Genomic DNA, 25,278 nt, shown 5'->3' on the forward strand with positions numbered 1-25,278 from the left:
AGATGGGGTTCAGGTAAGTATTAGGGGGGCTGAGGGGGCTGCTGCACACAGGGCTTTTTATCTTAATACAGGCATGTCCAAAGTCCAGCCCGTGGGCCCATTGCGGCCCGTGGTCCGGGTTTATGCGGTCCCACTGGTAATTTGTAAATATCTTTTGTGGCCCCCAACGAATCTCAGAGCGGCGCCACAAAAGATATATACTATATTTAGCGTTCTGGCAGCCTCGGAGGGGTGGGATGAGAGCCGTGAGATTAGATATAGGAGAATCTCCTGTTTACTCGGTGGCCTCTGTAATAGGAAGTCCTGTCTCCTGGGCTGGCATTGGATGACTGTTCTGTCTATCATAGGAGGTGGGTCTCGCCACCTCCCTGTCCCCTACAAGGCTGCAGATGGGCACTGATTAGGCTGCATTGATGGGCACTGACCCTTATTTTGCTTTACAGTTCTTTATTTAAAATGTAAGTTATTTTTCCTGAAACTTCCCTCCTAAAGTGAAGGTGCATGTTATACGCAGATAAATACAGTATATCCAAATAACACTGTGGAACTTTGTGTAAGTGGAACTTGGTAGAAGTGGGAGTTAAAAACTAGAGTTATAGAGTGAATAAGTCTTGCTTGTTGATTGCTGGGTTTGCTGGGGTGCATTTTTGGGGCATTTCCTTTTAGTTTTTCATTTGCCTTTTTCCTGTCACTTTTTAAATAGCTTTTTTTTTTTTTCCTCTGGTTCCTTCAGCCTATCAATTAAGGGGGGTGGTTAATTGCTCACAGGTGCCTATTTAACTGGGTGTAGAACTCAGTCTGAGCGTGCTCAGTCTTTGGCTGTGGAACTTTGTGTAAGTGGAACTTGGTAGAAGTGGGAGTTAAAAACTAGAGTTTAAAACAGGAGGTTATAACAGGGGTCATAGTATCTGTGTAGTGTGAGTATCTGAGTGTTGTCTGAGTAGTGTGTGTGGATCGTTAGTACTTGTGTATTGTGTACTGTATACTTGAGTATTGCGAGTGCACGTAGGTCTGTGAGTACCTGTGTATTGTCTTGTTGTGTACCTGTATATTGTCTTGAGTATTAGTGCCAGGAAGCTAGCTGTTAGGTAATTTGGACAGGGTAAAATCCCCAAATCCTCACTAAATTTAATAGGTACGATGCCCGGCGGGTGTGGAGAGGCGACTCTTTGTACATCTTGCCACATGTATGCGTTTCTTTGATCATCCGATCGAGGGTGAATACTGCTGTGCAAAATGTAAGCACATTGTTTCCCTGGAAGCCCAGGTTCTGAATCTAGGGAAGCAACTGTCAGCACTGAGAAGTCCCTCAATACTAAAGGTGAGCCAGGAATGTACACGGCAGGTGCCGGCAGGGGCCAGCACAGAGGCGGGTGGAGACAAAGAGGCGCAGGCACTAGCAAAGAGTAGATGGGTGACAGTCAGGAGGGGTAGAGGGGGAAGTGCCAGAGAGGCCGATCCAGGACTGGAGCATCCCAATAAGTACGCTCCATTGAGTGCCATTGGTGAAACCAGTCAGGGACCAGCACTGCTGGAGATGAGGGACTCTCCTAGCTGCCAGGGGAAGAACTCCTCCAGTGAGAGTGGGGTGGCAGCAAAGGGAAAGGAAAGACAGATTCTGGTGGTAGGGGACTCAATTCTTAGAAGGACAGAGAGGGCAATCTGTAACCAAGACCTGAAGCGCCGAACAGTATGTTGTCTACCGGGCGCTCGGGTTCGGCACATCATGGATCTTGTGGACAGATTACTGGGAGGGGCTGGGGAAGACCCGGCTGTCATGGTGCACGTTGGCACCAATGACAAAGTCAGAGGCAGATGGAGTGTCCTAAAGAACGATTTTAGAGACTTAGGTGCTAAATTGAGGAAAAGGACCTCCAAGGTAGTATTCTCAGGAATACTACCGGTACATCGAGCCACACCAGAAAGGCAGAGGGAGATTAGGGAAGTAAACAAGTGTCTGAAGAGCTGGTGTAGTAAGGAGGGGTTTGGGTTCCTGGAGGACTGGGCCGACTTCTCAGTCGGTAACCGGTACTATAGAAGGGACGGACTGCACCTAAATGAGGAGGGTGCAGATCTGCTGGGAATGAAGATGGCCAAAAAGTTAGAGGGGTTTTTAAACTAGGCGATGGGGGGGAGGGTCCAGAGACAGTGATAGCCAGCGCGGATGATATTCCAGAGGGTAGTGTTGGGGGCATTAGTGGTAGGTTAACCAAAGCACAAAAACACAAGGTGAGTATAGTAGCAAGTCCTAGTTGCAATTTTGAAACACCCAATACGAGGACAATATGCGACCGGTCTAAACTATGTGGCATGTTCACCAATGCCAGGAGCATGGCAGACAAGATGGGTGAACTAGAGATGCTGTTGTACAAGGAGGATTTGGATTTTGTGGGAATATCAGAGACCTGGTTCAACAGCTCTCATGATTGGCTGGCAAACATTCAAGGGTATACCCTATACCGCAAGGATAGAGAGGGTTAAAAAGGGGGAGGGGTATGCCTATATATCAAGAATAATGTACAAGCGAATGTGAGAGATGACATCACTGAGGGAGCTAGAGAGGAGGTGGAATCCTTATGGGTAGAGCTCCAAAGGGATGAAGCTAAGGGGAAAATAATACTGGGAGTATGCTATAGGCCCCCTAACCTGAAGGAGGAAGTGGAGACGGATCTCCTATCACAAATTGGATTAGCAGCAAGGATGGGAAGTGTTATCATAATGGGGGATTTTAATTATCCAGACATAGACTGGGCGGAGGGAACCGCGCATTCATTTAAGGCTCGCCAGTTCCTTAATGTCTTGCAGGACAGTTTTATGGGTCAGATGGTAGACGCATCAACTAGAAATAAAACATTACTGGATCTACTGATTACCAACAATACAGACCTGATCACAGATGTGGAAATACGGGGCAATTTAGGTAACAGCGATCACAGGTCAATTAGTTTCAGTATAAATCACACAAATAGGAAACATAAAGGGAATACAAAGACACTGAATTTCAAAAGAGCCAACATCCCTAAACTACAAACCTTGCTAAAAGGCATAAATTGGGATAAAGTATTAGGAACAAAGAATACGGAGGAGAGATGGGTTTGCTTTAAGAGCATATTAAATAAGGGCATTAGCCAATGTATCCCATTGGGTAATAAATTTAAAAGAGCGAACAAAAATCCTGGATGGCTTAACTCCAATGTAAAAATGCATATAAAAGCAAAGGAGAAGGCCTTCAAAAAATACAAGGTTGAGGGATCATCCTCAGCATTCAGACTTTATAAAGAATGCAATAAGAAATGTAAGGGTGCAATTAGGACGGCTAAGATAGAACATGAAAGACACATAGCGGAGGAGAGCAAAAAAAATCCCAAGAAATTCTTTAAGTATGTAAACAGTAAAAAAGGGAGGACAGACCATATTGGCCCCATAAAGAATGAGGAAGGACATCTGGTTACAAAGGATGGGGAGATGGCAAAGGTATTGAATTTATTCTTCTCCTCAGTCTTCACGAGTGAATCGGGGGGGCTTCAGTAACCAAAACTGCAGTGTTTATCCTCATGACACAACACAGGAAGCACCTCCATGGTTAACAGAGGACGGAATTAAAATTAGACTTGAGAAACTTAACATTAATAAATCACCGGGACCAGATGCCTTGCATCCGAGGGTACTTAGGGAACTCAGTCAGGTGATTGCCAGACCATTGTTCCTAATTTTTACAGACAGTCTATTGACTGGAATGGTACCAGCTGATTGGAGAAAAGCCAATGTAGCACCAATATTTACAAAGGGCCCAAAAAACATCCCTGGGAATTACAGACCAGTTAGCCTAACATCAATAGTATGTAAAATCTTGGAGGGGATGATAAGGGACTATATACAAGATTTTAGTAATAAGAATGATATCATTAGCAGTAATCAGCATGGATTCATGAAGAATCGTTCTTGCCAAACCAATCTATTAACCTATGAGGAGGTGAGTTGCCATCTAGATAAAGGAAGGCCCGTAGACGTGGTGTATCTGGATTTTGCAAAAGCATTTGACACAGTTCCCCATAAACGTTTACTGTACAAAATAGGGTCCATTGGCATGGACCATAGGGTGAGTACATGGATTGAAAACTGGCTACAAGGGCGTGTTCAGAGGGTGGTGATAAATGGGGAGTACTCAGAATGGTCAGGGGTGGGTAGTGGGGTTCCCCAGGGTTCTGTGCTGGGACCAATTCTATTTAATTTGTTTATAAATGATCTGGAGGATGGGATAAACAGTTCAATCTCTGTATTTGCGGACGATACTAAGCTAAGCAGGGCAATAACTTCTCCGCAGGATGTGGAAACCTTGCAAAAAAGACCTGAACAAATTAATGGGGTGGGCGACTACATGGCAAATGAGGTTCAATGTAGAAAAATGTAAAATAATGCATTTGGGTGGCAAAAATATGAATGCAATCTATACACTGGGGGGAGAACCTCTGGGGGAATCTAGGATGGAAAAGGACCTGGGGGTCCTAGTAGATGATAGGCTCAGCAATGGCATGCAATGCCAAGCTGCTGCTAATAAGGCAAACAGAATATTGGCATGTATTAAAAGGGGGATCAACTCCAGAGATAAAACGATAATTCTCCCGCTCTACAAGACTCTGGTCCGGCCGCACCTGGAGTATGCTGTCCAGTTCTGGGCACCAGTCCTCAGGAAGGATGTACTGGAAATGGAGCGAGTACAAAGAAGGGCAACAAAGCTAATAAAGGGTCTGGAGGATCTTTGTTATGAGGAAAGGTTGCGAGCGTTGAACTTATTCTCTCTGGAGAAGAGACGCTTGAGAGGGGATATGATTTCAATTTACAAATACTGTACTGGTGACCCCACAATAGGGATAAAACTTTTTCGCAGAAGAGAGTTTAATAAGACTCGGGGCCACTCATTACAATTAGAAGAAAAGAGGTTTAACCTTAAACTACGTAGAGGGTTCTTTACTGTAAGAGCGGTAAGGATGTGGAATTCCCTTCCACAGGCGGTGGTCTCAGCGGGGAGCATTGATAGCTTCAAGAAACTATTAGATAATCACCTGAATGACCGCAACATACAGGGATATATAATGTAATACTGACACATAATCACACACATAGGTTGGACTTGATGGACTTGTGTCTTTTTTCAACCTCACCTACTATGTAACTATGTAACACGCCCCAGCTCATCCTTAGACTCTTCACCACACACAGCCAAAAAGGCAAGATAATTCTTGTTGGGCAATGTATTAGTTAATTTGCATTTAATTTTAATGGTTCAAAGAATGTCAAGGAAAATGGTCGGCCCTCAAGCATGTTCAAGTCATCAAATCTGTCCGTCTTTGAAAAAAAGTTTGGACACCCCTGTCATAGTACATAGAATGCTTTAAGATAAAAAACCTTCTGACTTTACAATCACTTTAAGGATTGCTCTGACAACTAATCAAATTCAGAATACTTTATGAATCCCAAAGATAAATTATTAAATACGGTTACAATAAACTAAGACAACACAATCACAAAAACGAACAGAACAAGACACAATAACACAATAAAATGACCAATAACCGCAATGACCAAAGAAAACTAAATTGAAACTATACTCTAATAAACCATCCATACTATTAAAACGCAAGGTAGAATAAATAAAACAAAATGCAAATGGTACACCACTTTCTCTAGCATTGCCCAAAATCATAATTAACCCAATATTAAAATACTATAAAAAAAAAAAAAGCTGCTGATTGACAGTCAGCAGCTCTCCGCTCTGGGAGCAGTGAGAACCGAGCCATCGGCAGTGTTTGGTGGCTCGGTTCTCAGCGAAGAGGCGCTGGGGGACAGATGCAGCATCGGAGCGATGCTGCATCCACCTAGGTAAGTATTAATCTGCAAAAAACAGGATTCCCATACTTCTCCTTTAATGTTTTATAATGGTTGAACAAAAACAAAGATCAAAAAATTGAATCAAGTCACAAAATATGGATCTTTTATCTGTCATTTTGTCCATTCATCAGGTTTTTTTTTTTACATTTTGCTGTGTTAGGATAAAAAAAAAACACTGCATCAGGTAATTTTGCTTTGTTTCCATTAGCAATGCAGGAGGCGATGTTATCAACAGAGTGGTGCTGGGATCTGGAAAGAGGAGAGAGGATCTAGAGCTGCAGGATCTGGAGTCTGTGCTTTCTGTCGAATTATTCAACAACAAAGATAGTAAGTGCTATTGGGACAGAATTGAACACATTTTTTCAAATTTTTTTTTTTTTTTTTTAGTTATAATTCAGAAAGGCATACAAGAAGACCTGATCATATCAGGCAAGTTATCTCAAATGCTTACAAAAGATTCTGAAGTCCAAAATAGCAAATATAACAATACAAGAAGGCTTGTCAGCCTTGTAAGTCGTAATTTACATAAGTAATCCTAGCAAGAGTGGAGGTGGCAAGAACTCACAACAATGACATTAAAGTGCTAGTAAAGTCATGTATGCCATTTTTTTTACCTACAGGTAAGTTTATAATTTTACCTGTAGGTAACATGAATATTTCCTACACGTGCACCATTTAGATTACAGGTGTCTCAAACTGGCTGTCCTCCAGCTGTTGCGAAACTACAAGTCCCATGAGGCATTGCAAGGCTGACAGTTACAAGCATGACTCCCACAGGCAGAGGCATGATGGGACTTCTAGTTTTGCAACAGCTGGAGGGCTGCCAGTTTGAGAAGTCCCATCATGCCTCTGCCTGTGGGAGTCATGCTTATAACTGTCAGCCTTGCAATGCCTCATGGGTCTTGTTGTTTCGCAACAGCTGGAGGGTCGCAGGTTTGGACCTTTGGTTTAGAATATATTCCATGGAGCAGTAGCCAGTGACATCACCAGCACATTCTCTCTGAAGGAGCAGAATACAGTAAACACTGACTCCCGTGCATATGCGTGCTAGTGACATCATTGCGGCTCGGCCAGTCAGGCGGCTGGAGCCTACGAACCTGGAGGAAAGACCGGGTGAAGATGGAAGACCTGTCAGCGGTGACAGTGTGTCGCTGAAGGGCTTCATTTTAAGGTGAGTCTCTCATAATATGCTAGTATGCTATGCATACTAGCACATTATGACATTGCCTTGCAGGGTGTTTTTGTTTGTTTGTTTTACAAAGTTTACAATCACTTTAAGCCAGGTCCAGGGATGATGGTCCAATGCATGCACCAAAGTGAGGCAAGATCAGAGCTGAGCATTTTAATGTAAAATTGTCAGTTCAGTCCAATCTGTATTGGTGACCTGGCTGCTGGGATTTGTTCTGTCCTGTGCTGCAGATAAAGCACATAATTCAGTAATACGTAAGGCGACTAGCTATTTAGAGCTCACTGATTATGTGTTTTTGGGTGCTGTTTAAAATAAAAGTGTTGTCTAAGGAGGTAAGCCCAAGCGCGTGCAAAAAAAGAAAGGGAGTGGCTAAAAAAACACAGAAAAAAGTATTCTGGCTTGAGTACCTTTTGCCTTCAGTAATGGCAAACAAAAGCTGTAAGGACAGCCCAGTATAACTCCTTCCATTATGCCTTTTTTTTTTTTTTTCTTGTATCAAGATTCTTTGTTGCAGCTTCTCTGTAACTTTTTGACCTGGGGGAGGTCGCATGGGAACACTGCCAGAGAAAAGAAGCAAGGCCAGTATGTAATGTTGCCCTCTAAGCACTAATCTTCTGCATTTGTTGCTCGCCTAGGCAGTCAGACAACTCCATAGCAGTGGCTTACATCAACCACCAAGGAGGAAATGGACATCTCTCGGCTGGATTAGGTGGAACTACACATTCTTACTCTGACTGCCATGCATGTTCCAGTCATCAGTCTGAACTCCGGAGAGTCGTTGTTTTCACCTCAAGGTGTTATAGGGCGTACACACGGTCGGACTTTGTTCGGACATTCCAACAACAAAATCCTAGGATTTTTTCCGACGGATGTTGGCTCAAACTTTTTTTGTCTACACACGGTCGCACAAAGTTGTCGGAATTTTCGATCGCCAACCACGCGGTCACGTACACCACGTATGACGAGACTAGAAAAGGCCGGTTCAGAACCAAGCGCGGCACCCTTTGGGCTCCTTTTGCTAATCTCGTGTTAGTAAAAGTTTGAGAGACGATTCGCGCTTTTTCAGACTCGTGGCTTTCAGATCGTTTTCTGCCGTTCAGTTTGTGCTTGTGGGTTTGTATCTGCTCTTCAGTGCGTGCAGCAAGTTCCGCGTGACTTTAGGTAGTCATTGTATTCTTGTTCGTTACTGTTTTTCAGGTCGCTCTTCACAGGCCTTGCTGTTCTTCAGTGCGTTCTGTTACTTCGTTCTGAGCAGCCGACCGTTTTCTAGCCATGTTTCGTATGCGTACTCCTCGTAGAGTTCGTGCTGTGCGGGGGCTTGGTGTTGGGGTCCTGACCTTGACACAAGTCCAGTCCATGAACAGGGTGGGGAGGAGTTCATGGACCAAGAATTGGTTGCTTCAGCGTGACCAGTTCTCTCATATGCCTTTGCTCCGTGAGATCCGTGAGAATAATCCTGATGATTTCAGGAACTTTCTCAGGATGACGGACCCCGTGTTTCACCGTTTGTTGGCTTCGCTGACCCCCTATGTCAGCAGGCAGGATACCTGCATGAGGCAAGCCATCACTCCGGAGCAGAGGTTGGTCGCTACCCTGCGGTATTTGGCCACAGTTCTCGACAGGCATCTCCCCCCAGGCTCTGGGGATCATTATCCCAGAGACCTGTTCTGCCATCATACAGGTCCTACAGAAGGAGTATATGAAGGTAAGATTTTTATCCTTTAATATCACATTTTATTGTATTTAATGTTTGATAATATATTGTATTTCTTTCCTCATTCCCTAATTACCATGATTGTAATATGCTGTGAATGTCCCCTTTGTCCTCATTCATGCAGGATTTTTATGTAATTATTATTTTAGGTCCTTCATACATATTTGCCCTTCAATAACCTCCCCAGCATGGTGTCTCCTGCCCTATATTCACCTCATGTAGTCACTTAACAATGTATTTTTTCTGCTCCATAGTAGTGCTTTACCCCAAACACCCCTAAAATGTTTGGAAATGTTATTTTTGATTTAAATTCAGGCAGAGTGCCAGAGGCTTTTTTTTGTGGTGTCCCCAAATAATTTTTAGTAACCCTCCCTCCCCCAACTGCTAAGTCAGCTGATCCCAATTCTCTATGTATCCTCAATCATCTATCTGCTGACTTTGCCAAACCCATACACACTATACCCACCTCTTTACTGGTTAGATGTATGGAGGAATTCCCCAAAGCATGTAGTGCAAGGGCCTGCCTGTATACTTTCCAATGGTACTTTTTAAAGTATTTGTGTCCTATTATTATCTTGACAGGTAATAGCAGAATGTCCAAATGTCCTCAAATGTGTACAATGTGTATTTATATCTTTGTATTATGACACTTCTTACCTGTCTAGTGGGCTGCCAATAGTGTAACTAAGGAGGGGCTGTTCCAAGTAATACCCATTATTTAGGCATTCATCTCTCAATGAAGTGAAGAGGGTTACCTGTCCAAGATTTCCACACACCCCCTATAATGTTAGAAATGGCCCATGAGAGGGGGGGAGGGGGAATATGATAGGTGTACCTTATACTTTGGCCTTGTTAAATTCCCCTTACTAAATGCTATCTGGAGGTTGCCCCATAATGTTTGTGTCTAATCTGCTTGCCATGTTTCTGTGAAAAAATAGTAATGTTTGTTTTTTCCTCCACAGTTTCCTTCCACGCCACAGGAATGGCAGACTGTGGCCTCCCACTTTGCCCAGCGGTGGGACTTTCCTAACTGCGATGGGGCAATTGATGGGAAACACGTCCACATCGTCCCACCACCCAACTCGGGGTCGTACTATTATAATTACAAGGGTTTAAATAGTATAGTGATGTTGGCGGTGGTGTCGGCTAATTATGACTTCTTGTATGTGGACGTGGGGAAGAATGGCCGGATGTCCGATGGTGGAGTCATCGCCCAGACGGAGTTCCACAGGCGTCTCCAGAATGGAAGCTTGGACTTGCCAGCTCCAGAGGACAATGTTGAAGGACTCCCATTTGTGTTCGTTGCTGATGAAGCGTTTGCGCTGGGGGACCACCTGATGCGGCCATTCCCAATGAGGACCCTCACCCCGGAACAGAGGGTTTTTAATTACCGGCTGGCCAGAGCCCGAAGAGTGGTGGAGAACACATTTGGAATCCTGGCCAGCCGGTTCCGCCTATTTCTGACACCCATCCATATGGCGGAGTATAAACTGAACCATATTATACTTGCGTGCTGTGTTCTCCATAACTTTTTAAGGAAACATTCGGCCAACTATGCTGGCTCAGTTGGGCCTGAGGCCGGAATGATACATCAAACCACACTGACGGCGCTTGAAAGTGGCCGTCCTGGCTTGCCCTCCCTGAGTGCCCGTGATGTCCGGTTACATTACCTGGAGTTCTTTGCGGGTAGGGGGGCTATCAATATGCCAGACAATCTGTGAAGCCTTTTTATAATAAAAAAAAAAAAAATTCTTTGTGGACATTTACTGCTTGTGTTTGTTTTGAGTGCAGAAAATGGCGTGATTGTGTAACCTTATACAAAGCACTGTTGGCTGTTATTTACTAAATGCAAAAACACATTTCACTACAAGTGCACTTGCAACTGCACTGAAACTGCACTTGTAGTGCAAAGTGGATTTGCCCTTAGGAAATAACCCCCATTTTCTCAGAAAACAACAATTACATCACCCCAAAAGTGTTGTAGCGTTGAGACAATAATCCACACATTCTTGATTAACAATCTTTTTAATACCTGCACAATCACATGTGCATTTACCAAAGGTTTTTCAAACAAACCAACATGTTTGTTGTATAACCATTTTTGTGGTGGCATTATCCAAAATCAAAATGTCCATTTTATAGAAAACAGGCCTGTGTAAAACCAACAAGAAAGACACAAATCTTGAACTTACAAACGTCACATTTGGTCGAATTTGAAGGCAATATCAGACATGAGTATTTAGGAACTGTGTTTGATATTGCGTTCAGATGGGGGGAAATCACCCCTGGAAAAGCCAAATTTGGAAGATGCACACAAATTTCCCAATGTCAACATGTGCGACCTGCCATCACGGGGGATCAAGGGACGTGTTTTGGTGGAGAAACCCCTTCCTCACTGCTACTTTATTATTGAGGAAGGGATTGCACCCCCAAAACGCCTCCATTGATCTCCCGTGATGGCAGATAGCACATGTTGGCACACTGTGTGCATCCTCCAAATTTGGCATTGTCAAAAATCGCAAAAAGATTTAGGGGTTTTAAACTCGCCCCAAAACATCAATGATGTTTTTATATTTTGGAATAACATCATTGATGTTTTGCTTGATGATTTCCAATTGTAAATTACACCCCATGATCTCCCCGATCAGGATCTGGGCACTTTCGGATGTGAAAGGATCTGGATCCACAACATCACGATCACCTAAAAAGAGAGGAACCCCAAAATAAATTTGGTTAAAAAAAAATGCCCCCATCCATCTCCTATCTGAGCCTGTGGTTGCAGACACTCACCTGTTGTGGTGACTAGTTCCACCACGTCTTCATCCTGCTCAGCTTGTGTTGGGGGGATTTCCCCTTCTTCCAGGGGGGGGGGGGGGGCTCTGGTCTCCTCAGATGAGGGGTGTCCTCCGGGTCTTTTCTCCCCTATGTAAAACAAAAAAGGTATACTTAGCACACAGATATTTAATGTCAGAACTATAAAGATGAAACATTGCTTGGAAGTGGGGTAAAATTGTCAATTTTAGCCGAGTTCCAAGATGTAGCTTTTTCAGTGTCCTCTGTCAAGCTGTAATACTTTACCTGTTTTGTACAAGCTTCACCGATGGAGACCCCCCTATAGTATACACTGGAGCACCTGTGTGGGGCCCCCTAATAAAAATGGTGTTCTGGGGTCCCACACTAGTGCTCCAGTGTCCAGATGTGTAAACAGCTGCTCAGTGTCCTCTCCTTACACAGAATCTAGTTTGCATTTCATTCTAGTAACAAAGCCATCTACACAACCCAATTCTTTGAAGACAAGTATAGGGCGTCAAAATGGTGGCCAAATGCATATGGGCTAAACAATGGTATTTTATAGTTGGAACGAAAAATGTTTGATCTGAACGAATAATGTGCCCATGAACATGAAAGTTGCCATTTTAAACTGTACAACAGTTCCTAAAAGCACATGGAGCAGCATGAACGTAATAAAGACAAAAAAGAATAGGAACACAGCACAACTACTTACTTTTTTGCAGCACTCTCCGGATCTTTCTGTACTGCTCGTGTTCTCGTAATTTGAGGTCCGACCACCGGTTCCTGAGCTGATTTTTCGATCGTCGTACCCCGAAATTCCGGTGCAGACTCCTGACCACTTTCGCCATGATCTTGGCCTTTCGGATATTGGGGTTGGGGTAATAGGGCGTACACACGGTCGGACTTTGTTCGGACATTCCGACAACAAAATCCTAGGATTTTTTCCGATGGATGTTGGCTCAAACTTGTTTTGTCTACACACGGTCGCACAAAGTTGTCGGAAAATCCGATCGTTCTAAACGCGGTGACGTAAAACTTGTACGTCGGGACTATAAACGGGGCAGTGGCCAATAGCTTTCATCTCTTTATTTATTCTGAGCATGCGTGGCACTTTGTCCGTCGGATTTGTGTACACACGATCGGAATTTCCGGCAACGGATTTTGTTGTCGGAAAATTTTATCTCCTGCTCTCCAACTTTGTGTGTCGGAAAATCCGATGGAAAATGTCCGATGGAGCCCACACACGGTCGGAATTTCCGACAACACGCTCCGATCGGACATTTTCCATCGGAAAATCCGACCGTGTGTACGGGGCATAAGGCCCATACTTTCCATCATAGTCGGACTTCTTCAGGATGGCCACCATTTCCAACATCTCCCCAAAGGACATATTTGAGTCCTTAAATCTCCTTCTGGATCGGGACGTTTCAGGCTCCGGCCTTTCCTCCTCCTCCTCGTCGTTGCTACAATTAGCACGCACCTGCTGTCTATCCGCCATGTGCTCTTCCCCCACTGCGCCGAACGAAAGGGGCGGGGAATAGACTAGAAAGAATGTCAGGGGCGGGCGGAGTTATACGCATGCGCAGTGTGTATAAAGCATAACAGACGTGCGTATTACGTACGATCTGTGAGCAGAGGAAGGAGCATCGGAGACGCAGATCGTGATAACGAAGGTAAGATCTAAACTTGTGCCTATACTGCTTCAAAATGGAAGCCTATATTGTAACAAGATTAGGGGAGTTTTGCCTGACATTAGGGTTTGTCTTGTGTTGTGTCTTGCAGAGAAAATGGATGGGTTCAATGACCACAATTTCCTGCCCCTGTTCATAGACAAATACAGGGAGCTGCCCTGTCTGTGGCAAGTGAGACACCCCCACTATAATCGCAAACAGAAGAGGCAGGCAGCGCTGGAGAAACTGCTGGAGTTGGTGAAGCCGGTGGTCCCCACAGCAACCATCCCTTATTTAAAAGCCAAAATTGGTGGCCTGAGGAGCACTTATCTTAGGGAGCGCAAGAAGGTCACAGATTCCCAGAGGTCCGGAGCAGCAGCAGATGACGTTTATGTCCCCAGAATGTGGTACTATGAGAGACTGCGATTTCTGTCAGACCACACTGAAGTCAGGGAATCCCTCTCCACTCTTCCTTCCACTCTTCCTTCCACCCCAGCTGAGGCTTTCGATGTCCAACCTGGGCCTCCCAGCCAGGAAGAAGTGGAGGAGCCCAGCTGGAGTCAGGTATAGCATTGTTCTACTGATTTCTGGTCAATAAAGAAATTATCTTGACTAGATGTTATTATTGATCACTAATTGCTGATTGAAAAAAGTGTTTTACATATCTGTCACGGGCATGGCCAGAGCGGAGGCTGTTGGAGAGGACTGTGTGCAAGCCTGTTGCCCACCGATTATGGGCCCTAGCATTTGAGGTGAATGAGAAATCCAGTCTGAACTGTATTAATCGGACTCAGTCATGTATATATTGTATGGGGACTCCTTACTGTATATTTGTGTCCCTGAAGAGGGAGGGGGGATTCCTCCAGCAGCCCCCTGCTGATAAGACTGATTCATTCTGCTGGGACACATCCTGTGAGGAGATACTGGTGTTGTCTAGTTCTTGGGGTTCCTATAGCCAGATCCATTGGACTCGTGTTCCAGAACTTAGGAAGCGGTATATGACGGAAGCACTCAAGCGGAGTGTGGGGCGTTCCGTGATATTGGTGGCAAGCAGCGGGAAAGCTTCCTGAAGTCTGGGACATCCAAACTTCCATCTGGATCCAAGGTCCAGATAGCAGAAGAGGAGAGGTACAGATACCAGCCGCCATGGATGAGGAATTCAGAAGGAGGTTGCGAGAGATGCAGATACAGCACAGAGGACCAGTATCGGAGCAGGTCCTGCTGGGATGGTGTGATTCTATTCGCTGCAAACTCTGGAAGGAAGCGCTAGCCCGTGAGCAGCGACACCAGGGAAAAGTTCTCCCCTCCATCGAGGAAAGGTACTGGTCGCAGTACGGACTGCGGGTGCGGTTTTTGGGAGAAAAACCACACAAGAAGCAGACAGCTGAATTAAGCAGGCTGGTCTGGGCAGAGATGAAGCTGGATGAGAGCTACAGAGCCCTCCGGTGGCATGTATCCCAAGCATGTCCCTGGATAGCGGATGACAGCCCAACGGAAGGCTTAAGCTACGGCGGCTTGGGACTGTTGTTTGTGAAGCTGACAGGGGACCCTAACTTTGGGAGTGATTTGGAGCGGCAGGTGGACGAAATCATGGATTTCAGAGAAGGGCTACTGAACATTTCGGAAGTGCACTGGGCACAGGAAGATTTGGAGTTTCTGGCCGTTCAGGAATGGGAGCTAGAGATCGCCTACAGACGGCTGCTAGACATTGCTCAGTGCCAGGGCTGGGCTCCCTTTGCCTGGGACTATCAGGAAATACCAGCTGACAACCCTGAAATCCTGGCTGAAGAGTCGGCAATGTGGCAGAGCGATAGTGTGCTTTGCCAACCTGCCCCCACAGCTATGGAGGCGGAGGTCTTATGGCGGATGCAGCAAGTGCTGACTGACCTTGATGATCCTGTTTCTGTATGGGATGATCTTGGATGGAGGAATGTGCCTGTCCAGCAGCATGCCAGAGAATCTGCAGTGGAAAATCTGGAGATTGCCATCCCCAAAACTGAAGTGCTGACAACAGGGCAGAGCTCTGCTAACCTCTGCCCAGCACTGATGGCATCTTCTGAGTTCCACGGACAGGAGATGGTGAACCTCTATCCACAGACACCAGTTATAGAGGTAGAGGATTTAATAGACTTTTCTGCTGAGGAAGAACAACCTGATGAGCCTCCAGCAGAAGAGCTGCTATCAGGGCCAAAGTTCACTGTGTTCTGCCCAGCACCAACAGTGGCTTCAGCCTTCCTGAGAGAAGAGGTAGTCAGCCTTTCTCCCACAACAATGACAGGGACATGTGATTTTCTGCCAGCAGCATCTATGGAGTTAAAACAAACTTCTCCAGCTGAAGATCTGGTAACTGAACAGAGGGTCCAAGACCTCTGTCCCACACTTTTACCAATTCCAGAGACTGGGGATTTAATAGACGTTTCTGTAGAGGAGGAACCACCTGGCAAACCCCCAGCAGAAGTGCTGGCAACCGGACAGAGGGTCCAAGACCTCTGCCCCACACCTGCAGCAATTGTGGAGGCCCAAGGTGAGGAGGTGGCAGTCTATCGCGAGCTGCAGATCAGGATCCAAGGAGAGAATGCAGTCATCACCTCACAACTGCAGCTTGATCTGGTGTCGGTTGATGGGGCTTCAGTCCCCACCTGTATACCCCAGGGATGCTGGGCAGTCGGCCCAGATCCCCAACAGCAGGATGGAGTGAGCCCAGTCCCCCTGTCTTCTCTCCAGCGGCAGAAAGGATTCCAGGGAGAAGGGCCAGTCCGGGCCTCTCCCCAGCGGCAGATATGTTCTCTGAGAGAGGCAGAGGATGGCTGGGTGAGTAATGCACTGTTTGGGATGATTTGTTTGGGGTACTGTGTGGGTACAGGCAGTAGAGGACTGGAGCTGTGGACTAACTTCGGAGTCAACCCGTCTGGGGTCTCCTCCTGTGTTAGTCTCCTGCCGAAAGGGGAGAAATGTCACGGGCATGGCCAGAGCGGAGGCTGTTGGAGAGGACTGTGTGCAAGCCTGTTGCCCACCGATTATGGGCCCTAGCATTTGAGGTGAATGAGAAATCCAGTCTGAACTGTATTAATCGGACTCAGTCATGTATATATTGTATGGGGACTCCTTACTGTATATTTGTGTCCCTGAAGAGGGAGGGGGGATTCCTCCAGCAGCCCCCTGCTGATAAGACTGATTCATTCTGCTGGGACACATCCTGTGAGGAGATACTGGTGTTGTCTAGTTCTTGGGGTTCCTATAGCCAGATCCATTGGACTCGTGTTCCAGAACTTAGGAAGCGGTATATGACGGAAGCACTCAAGCGGAGTGTGGGGCGTTCCGTGACATTAGAAGTGGAGGAGCCCAGCTGGAGTCAGGTATAGCATTGTTCTACTGATTTCTGGTCAATAAAGAAATTATCTTGACTAGATGTTATTATTGATCACTAATTGCTGATTGAAAAAAGTGTTTTACATATCAATAGACAGTAGAGGGCACCCAAAATTGGGACAAGAATGAAAACTGCTGGGCTCCGAAGGATAGTCTGTTATATTTGTTAACATTCAATTTGCAGCAGTCAGGAGGTGAAAATTGTGTGTGATGAAGAAAAAACTAAAACTATGTCCCTTTTTCATACACAGGAAGACCTCAGCCAGGAGGAGGTTGTGGAATGTGGCAGCCAGGAGGAGGCGGGGATTAGTGGCAGCCAGGAGGAGGCGGGGATTAGTAGCAGCCAGGAGGAGGCGGGGCAAAGTGTCAGCCAAGAGAAGCCTGGGACCAGTCGCAGCCTGACTGAGTCTCAGGTCCCTCCCCTCCGCCTGCCATATAAACGAGCCAGGAAGGCCACTCCGAGTCCCGTGCAGGATTCAGCGTTCAGGCTAATTCAGGAGGCTTCGGCGTCCCTCCGAGCCTTACCAACTCCTGAAGAGGCCTTTGCCTGCATGGCTGCCACCAAATTGCAGGGCATGCAGGAGGGTCAACGCAAGCTCTGTGAGGACCTGCTTTATAAAGTCCTACGTAAGAGGGTGAGTGGGGAACTAACACCCAAGACCGACGTGGTTGAGTTGGACCATCCTCCTCCTCCTCCTCCTGCTGCCACAACTCCAACACCACAGCCACCGCGTGGAAGGAGGCGTGGAAAGAAGACCAAAGAGTGATGGCCCTGGGTTCAGTCTGGTCTGACAGAAGATGCAGTCTCTCGTATGACCACAGCCTGGGGACACAGATGTCATCTGCTGCTGTTCATGATCTCTGGGACTTCTGGACCAGACTGCACTCCCTTAGATAAGGACTCCTCGGGCCACCAATTTTGCTTAAAAATAGTTGTCTGCCCTGGGGGTACAAGTCTTCACCCACTTCTGCAGTTTCTCCAGCGTTGCCCCCCTCTTTGTTTAGTTGTGAGCCGTTACTAAAATTTTTTCTGTAAATTATACTCTCCTGTGTGTGTTTTCATCCAAAAAGGACAGTTTGTTGGTGAGGATTCAGGTACATTTCTAAAGTACAATGTGAAATTAACAAGAGACAACAACACCAAACAATCTCCTACAGATTAAATAGAACAACATATCAATGGTGTTGTGGGAACTTGTCACAAAAAACACACACAAACATTTTCGGGAGTACAAATCCAAATCGCAAACAAAATAAAAATAAAATACAAACACAAAAAAAGAATCTACATTAAAGCCAAAAAATATATAAAAAATATACAAAAATATGTTGTCAGATGTGAGAAATCAAAATATATTGAGGGAATCACGATAAATAGTAACGAAATAAGTTTGTGAGAAGTGTGTGTGAATATGAGCAGCAAAACGACTTAATTCTTGTCACATTATAAAGAAGAAGAGAGTGCGCTGTATTAAACCATTTTTTACATTGCAGTGTGACGAAAGTGCTGTATCCATTGCGAACGCTAAGTTTACCAGAACGAGCTTTTCCGTCTTGGAATTTCTTCTGAGCATGCGTGGCACTTTGTGCGTCGGAACAGGCCACACACGGTCGGAATTGACGCGATCGGATTTTGTTGTCGGAAAATTTTATCTCCTGCTCTCCAACTTTGTGTGTCGGAAAATCCGATGGAAAATGTCCGATGGAGCCCACACACGGTCGGAATTTCCGACAACACGCTCCAATCGGACATTTTCCATCGGAAAATCCGACCGTGTGTCCGTGGCATTACTGGACCTCTTTCGCAAGTTGGGAGCTTGGGACACGCACTTCCTGGCTACCACATTTAGTATCAAGAAGAACATGTTTGTCTCAAATTCCTTTGATCCTCTAGCCTTTGCAGTGGATGGTCTGGTGACTTTTCCACTTTTGAAGCTCCTTCCTCGTCAGCTCTGTGTGATCACAATGGAGGGCTTTTGGTGATTCTCTTTGCAGTGAACTTGTGCAGGAGGACATGGTACTTGGACCGCAAAAGGCTCCTGACAGCCTCTCTGTGGGCCTTTCCTGATCATCTGGATCTTCTTTCCCAGGGGTCGGGTTGCCATGCTCTTGAAAGCTATGAAATTGGCCTCTTGCAAAGTCCACCATTGCACTGGCAAAGCATATTTCTTCTGGTGCGAGTCAAGCAAATTCCATCCCAGAAAATTCTCTGTTGGACAAATACTGCCTTTTCTTTAGTCTGGTCTGGATCAGCATTTCAATTTGAATACCATCAAGGGTCAAGTCTCAGCCTTAGAAGTTTTTTTTGAGAGACTGAATACCTCACTCCTTAATGAAGGCCTAAGTAACAGCTGTTGCTCACATTGCTCCTCCTGTACATCCTCCAGTGATCCTCGGGGATCTTAACCGGGTTATCCCCTTTGAACCTATTAAGGACTCTGTCTTTCCTTACTCACAAGGTTGCCTTTCTTGTTCCAATACTTCTTTGAGGCTAAATTTTTGAATTTGGGGCATTAACCTGTAAAGAACCGTTTCTTGTGTTGCACAAAAAAAAGGTTGCTTTGAGGTCCAGGGTCTATTTGACTCCCAAGGTGGTTCTTTTGCCTTAAAGTGGAGTCAGAAAATTAGGCCCTGCTAGATCACTTGGCTCCTTTTGCAGGTATAGCTATGTAAAACAATAAAAATGCCTATACTGTTTAAAATCCAGTAATACAATGTCTCTCCCTGCTCCACACATGCTTGGTTGTGCCGAAAATAAGAACCAGTAGAGGCCGATCTGCTGACAGCCCAAAGATACAGTATACTGCTGCTCAGGGGCTCTGGGCATCAGAACAATGGGAGCCTCCAGCCAAAAGAAAAATGAACTATACTGGAGGCAATTTACAGCACGCACTAGTTTTGGTTGCAAAATTATTAATGTGGAATGTAAGCTCCCTGCTAAAGAACATTATTTTTTATGACATTGTTATGGGTAAGGTTCCCGTAAAGCATGGTACTACCATCTTTGTTCTCCTAAACATCCTAAGGAGATTACCCTCTATGGTATATACCGTATTTATCGGCGTATAACACGCACAGGTGTATAACACGCACATTCATTTTAAGAGGGAAGTTTCAGGAAAAAAACTTAAATTTTAAATAAGGAACTTTGAAGCAAAATAAGGGTCAGTGCCCATCTGCAGCCTCACCATTGCCATCAATGCAGCCTGATCAATGCCCATCTGCAGCCTCACAAGTGCCATCAATGCAGCCTCATCAGTCCACATCAATGCAGCCTCACCATTGCCATCAATGCAGCAGCTTCACCATTGCCTTCAGTGCAGCTTGATCGATGCCCATCTGCAGCCCAGAGGGGACAGGGAGGGGGACAGGACGAGCGCCGTCAGATTACATATACTGAGAATCTCCTATGATAGACAGAACAGTGGTGCAAAGGCGGCCCAAGAGACGGGACTTCTTATTACAGATGCCGCCAAGTAAACAGGAGATTCTCGCTGTATGTAATCTGACGGCGCTCGTCCTGCCCCCCCCTCCCTGCCCCCTCTGAGGCAGCTAAAATTAAAGTATTGGCGTATAACATGCACATGCTATTTGCACCCGATTTTAATGGTGAAAAAGTGAGTGTTATACGCCAATAAATTCAGTATGTGGTAGACGCTGTTTGAGTTTATTTCTCAGCTGCAGCTTCCCTTTACAGTCCAAAATGTCTTTGTGATTATTGCAGGTCCCCATGTAATCACAATGACATTTGGACTGTAAAGGGCCATCTAATTTTAAGGCTTGACAATATTTGTTATGTATTTATCAGATGCAACCCAGTCCTTTTTATATTTTACCTAAAAATTTGGTATAATATTGTGTTTGCATTAAAATTCAATTAAAGCGGAGGTTCACACAAAAATTGAACCTCCGCTTTTCGGAACCCTCCCCCCCCCCCCCTCCGGTGCCACATTTGGCACCTTTCAGGGGGGAGCGGGGTGCATATACCTGTCTAAGACAGGTATTTGCACCCACTTCCGGCATAGACTTACACAGGAGTCTCTGCCTCTTCCTGTCCCCCCGCGCTGTCTGCTGGGACACAAACGGGTCCCAGGAAATAGCGGGGACCAGTTAGGATGTGCAGTGCGACTCGCGCATGCGTGGTAGGGAATCGGGATGTGAAGCCGCAACGCTTCACTTCCTGATTCCCTCACAGAGAATGGCGGCGGACCGAAGGACGGTTCGGCCTCGGGTGCCGACACCGCTGGATTCGGGGACAGGTGAGTGTCCTTATTTTAAAAGTCAGCAGCTGCAGTATTTGTAGCTGCTGACTTTTAAGAAAAAATTTTCGCGGGACTCCCTCTTTTTAAGTGTATTTTTTTCTGAAAATATGCATTTGACAAATAGCTGTGCAAATATCTCGTTACATAAAAAAAATAAAGAAAACTGTCACTATTTTATTCTCAGAAAATATATAATTGTTTATGGGTTTAACATCATTTCTCGTCAAAAAAATGCAGATTTTAATGTCTGAAAAGAAAAATTTAGAAATTGTCCCGGCAGACAAGCTGTTAAAGATTATATTTTGATTGAATGCTGTTGATCAGATGACTCATTCCACTGTTAATCCACCATGTTTTTATCTCCAGGTGGCTTTTGGCACAGCAGCCTGATTGACAAGAATTTGATTGACTTCTATGTCCCTTTTCTACCGCTGGAGTACAAACACGTAAAGGAGTGTGTCATGGCAGAGCTAAGACATCGCGAGTTAATGCTCGATGAAGAGCTGGCATCCCTTGTGGCCAATGAGATGACTTATTTCCCCAAGGATACTCGAATGTTCTCTGATAAAGGTTGTAAAACTGTCTCAACAAAGCTGACCCTTCATCTCTAGTCACTGCTGTCTGATTTAGCCAGCTGCTGGTCAGCGAAGACACGATCTCGCTTTATCCTTGTACTGGGCTCTCAAGATTTGGGTATTTCATGAATGACTGGTGCATGTTTAGCCTTGCTTCTCAGGTATTCCCCAATGATGCCTCCACTGGTAACAATATGGAGGTGAAAGTATCCCTTGACTCCACTTGCAGTCCCCTTCTTTCCTGGTGTATTTAGCCTATCTTAGGTAAACCTACACATTTTATGGATGAATATTCATGTTTGCATAAACCTAATCCTAAATGGTTCTCTTGCAATATTGACATTTTGACCCATCAAAACTAAACTGATTCATCCAACTAATTTTTACGCTCCCTTTGGTTGTATTGAAAAATGTACAACTAATATGGCAAATACGGGTCATCTTGTTTTCTATACTAATACTGGTTTAATATCATGGAGCACAAATTCTCACTTTGTGTGTGTGTGTGTGTGTATATTTTTTTTTTTTTTTTTGTAGTGTGGGGAAAAATGTATTCTTGCAAGCCTTTACCTTGTAAAGTTTTATAATGGCAATTAACCTAAACGTGAATTGATTTTGAATAATTTTTTTTTTTTTTCAAAAAGCAGTTACATTGCAGGAATGCGAACTGTCACATTCTGCTTGTTCTCTCAACCAAACTGTTGAGATGGCAGCTTCCTTGGCTGAAAGGGAAAGAAGGGTTTAGTTCAGCTTTAAACTGCTCACCAGTCTTTGACATTGATATTTTTGACCACTCCTCCTCCATGCAACATTCTTTCAGTTACAAGATGCATGTGGGTTTCCTTTTATGAAGTGCCTGATTCCAATCCCGCTACAAAATTTCAATGGGATTCAAATTGGGGTTTTTCTGGGGCAGGCCAGAACTTTATTTTTGAGTAGTAAAGGTTTGTTTTTCCCTAACTCACCTCCCATGGAGGTTAACCTAGTGCAATCCCATTCTGACTGTAGTTACCTGCAGCTCCCGCAGTGAAATTTTGGGGTGCTTAAAGTGTAAGTCCACCCTAATGTCCCATACATGGTCGGACATTGATCTGACATTCCAACAACAAAATCCATGGATTTTTTTCAGACGGATGTTGGCTCAAACTTGTCTTACATACGGTCGCACAAAGTTGTCGGAAATTCCGATCGTTATGAACGCGGTGACGTAAAACACGTAAGTCGGGACTATAAACGGGGCAGTAGCCAATAGCTTTCGTCTCTTAATTTATTCTGAGCATGCGTGGCACTTTGTGCGTTGGATTTTTGTACACACGATCAGAATTTCCGACAATGAATTTTGTTGTCGGAAAATTTTATAGAAAGCTCTCAAACTTTGTGTGTCGGAAATTCCTATGGAAAATGTGTGATGGAGCCTACACACGGTCGGAATTTCAACAAGGTCCTATCACACATTTTCCATCGGAAAATCCTATCGTGTGTACAGGGCGTAACACTAAAATCCCTGTATCTACAAACATCCATGATCTAGAACTAACCTATCTAGCCCTGTAATGAAGAAATCGCTATACTTACCTTTTTTGAAGCCGATCTGATCCGGTCCCCAGCGGCAGAAGCTCTGCAGAGGACATGGCACAACAACAGCTGTGAAATGAATGGGGAGTGACATCTCCCATGAAATTACTATGGGGCTTCCATTGTTCTCTGCACACGAGTCCACAGTGAAGCCTTGGCTGACAGCGAAGCCTTGGCTGACCGCTCAGCGTGGGATTGGGATCACCTTTATAAAAGGTATGTATACTGATTTCTTCTTTACAGGGCTTGATAGGTTAGTGTTAGATTGTGAATGTCTGTAGATGCAGGGATTTCATTGTTAGGGTGGACTTCTTCTTTAAAAGACTTGTTGTTTTAGCCCCAAATGGTCTGCTTTCAGCCAGAACTGAGAGCTTCTGATTTCAATTCAGATTTGAATGGACTTTTCCACTAATTGTGAGATTTAAAGCGGGGTTCCACTCAAATTTTTAACTTAATCTTACCCCCTTCAGTTAATTGCATAGATGTTCAAATGCCACACAATATTTTTTTTTTATCGCTGTAATTACCTTTATATTGTACTTTATTGTGGCACTTCCTGTCTCTCCTCCCATTGGAGTAGGTGTGTTTATTGCCTTTCCCCGGAGCTGCACTGTCTCCTGGGAGCTTAGTGTCAGGCTTCCCAAGATTCAGTGCGGAAACAAAGATCATGCGCGTGAACAAGCTGTGAATGACCAGCATTCACCGCATCCAGGAAATCAATGCGTGTGGGCTTCACATGCCCACAAGCAAGATGGAAACAGCCAGCATCACATTTTTTAAGTTATTCTTCAGTACGAAAACAGACAGAGGTGGAAATATTACACCCAAACCGTGAGTATTATTTTGGGATTAGCAAAGTGTCTCAATGACCTAAAAAAAAAAAAGATTGGTCGCCGGACTCCTGCTTTAATTATTCTCACCAACTATCTGCATATTGTAGAACGTAGAATTATATTTCACTGGTGTCCCAGGTAAGATGTCGGTTCATCTGTGGTTTTGCAGCAATATTATACATATAAACAACACAAGACAAGGTGCATCCATGACAAAGAGTCTGTTAAATTGCTGAGAAGACTGATTGTTTTTTTATATTATATGTGAAGTATGGGTTTTATACAAGTAATTATAAAGAATAGAAAACATCAGTTTGCAAATTTGAAATCTAAAAAAAATAGCCCCAGACCAGGACACTGTCATGAAAGAAACACAAATGCTGCCATTGCTTATCTCCTTCTGGCTGTGATGCAGATCTTGCAACTTCCTTCCTTTTCCAATAGCTGACTGGAGAGGGGTACACAGAGATCTGATTTCACCTGCCAGTGAAAACTAGAATTTTCATGAGGTCAGAAATGGCAGCTTAAATAGAAACCAAAAAATGTTTTAGAGTCAATGGTTTTTAAACTGATGATTTATGTTTTTAACTGCACAATCTTTTGTTTTATAATTTAATAAATTGTAACTAAAAATTAAATTAAAAAAAAGAACACAGATGCTCTTTTCACTTGTCTTTAATTGGTGTGGATCCCTTTAAACCAGGGGTGCCCAACCGCTGGCCCGCGGCGCCCTCCGATGTGGCCCGCCACGTCTTGCTCTGAGATGGCGAATCAGCAAGCCCAGATCGCGGGTCCCGACCCGCCATCTCCGAGCATCAGCGCAAAGAACGGAGCCACCGCCAGAGGAAGCAGAGCCAATGCTTCCTGTATAGTGGAGTGATACCAAATGTACTCTTCCTGTGACAGGAAGCATTGGTTCTGCTCTCTACTGCAGCCGCATGCTTCTGTCACACTAATGCACAGGAACCCCCGATCTCGGACAGCAGCCAGCAGTACCAGTACCCACCAGCAGTACCAGCACCTATCCGCAGTACCAGCCCTGGGGGACAACCAGAAGCAGCCATAACCACCTGGGGACAGCAGCAACCAGCTTCAGAAATCCTGAGGAAGAAGTGAAGATCAAGGTCAGTTGAGATGCAGGTAAACCGCTGTGTAGCAGTGCAAAAGCAGCCTTAGGCCCCTTTTACACGATCGGTCTGATCGGGTCTGCCTGTCTGTTTTTCAGGCGGACCCACTCTGACCCTCCATTCAGCTCTATAGAGTGGAGATGTAAACTCTTGTCTGCTTACACCCGCCTATCTGCAATCCGATCTGCTTAAAAAAACAGAAGGGGATCTGTCCCCTTCTGTCTGGGCAGATCAGAGGGCCCTTAGGGTAGAGCGGGCTGCATCTGTGTCTGCTCTACATAT

The 25,278-nt window shown here is 44.9% G+C and overlaps 1 protein-coding gene across 1 annotated transcript in view; it reads left to right on the forward strand.

Annotated features, from left to right (window-relative positions):
• LOC141108494 (torsin-1A-like) overlaps nt 1-24,526 on the forward strand; it is a 46,617-nt gene extending 22,091 nt beyond the window's left edge. Inside the window, exons 4-5 of the mRNA XM_073600143.1 lie at nt 6,098-6,216; nt 21,253-24,526. Of these exons, the coding sequence (XP_073456244.1) occupies nt 6,098-6,216; nt 21,253-21,497 (364 nt within the window). The 3' untranslated portion in view covers nt 21,498-24,526. The remainder of the gene's footprint in view (nt 1-6,097; nt 6,217-21,252) is intronic.
• The last annotated feature ends 752 nt before the right edge of the window (nt 24,527-25,278 follow it).

The sequence above is a fragment of the Aquarana catesbeiana genome, linkage group LG09 (assembly GCF_042186555.1).
Source record: "Aquarana catesbeiana isolate 2022-GZ linkage group LG09, ASM4218655v1, whole genome shotgun sequence".
NCBI lineage: Eukaryota > Metazoa > Chordata > Amphibia > Anura > Ranidae > Aquarana > Aquarana catesbeiana.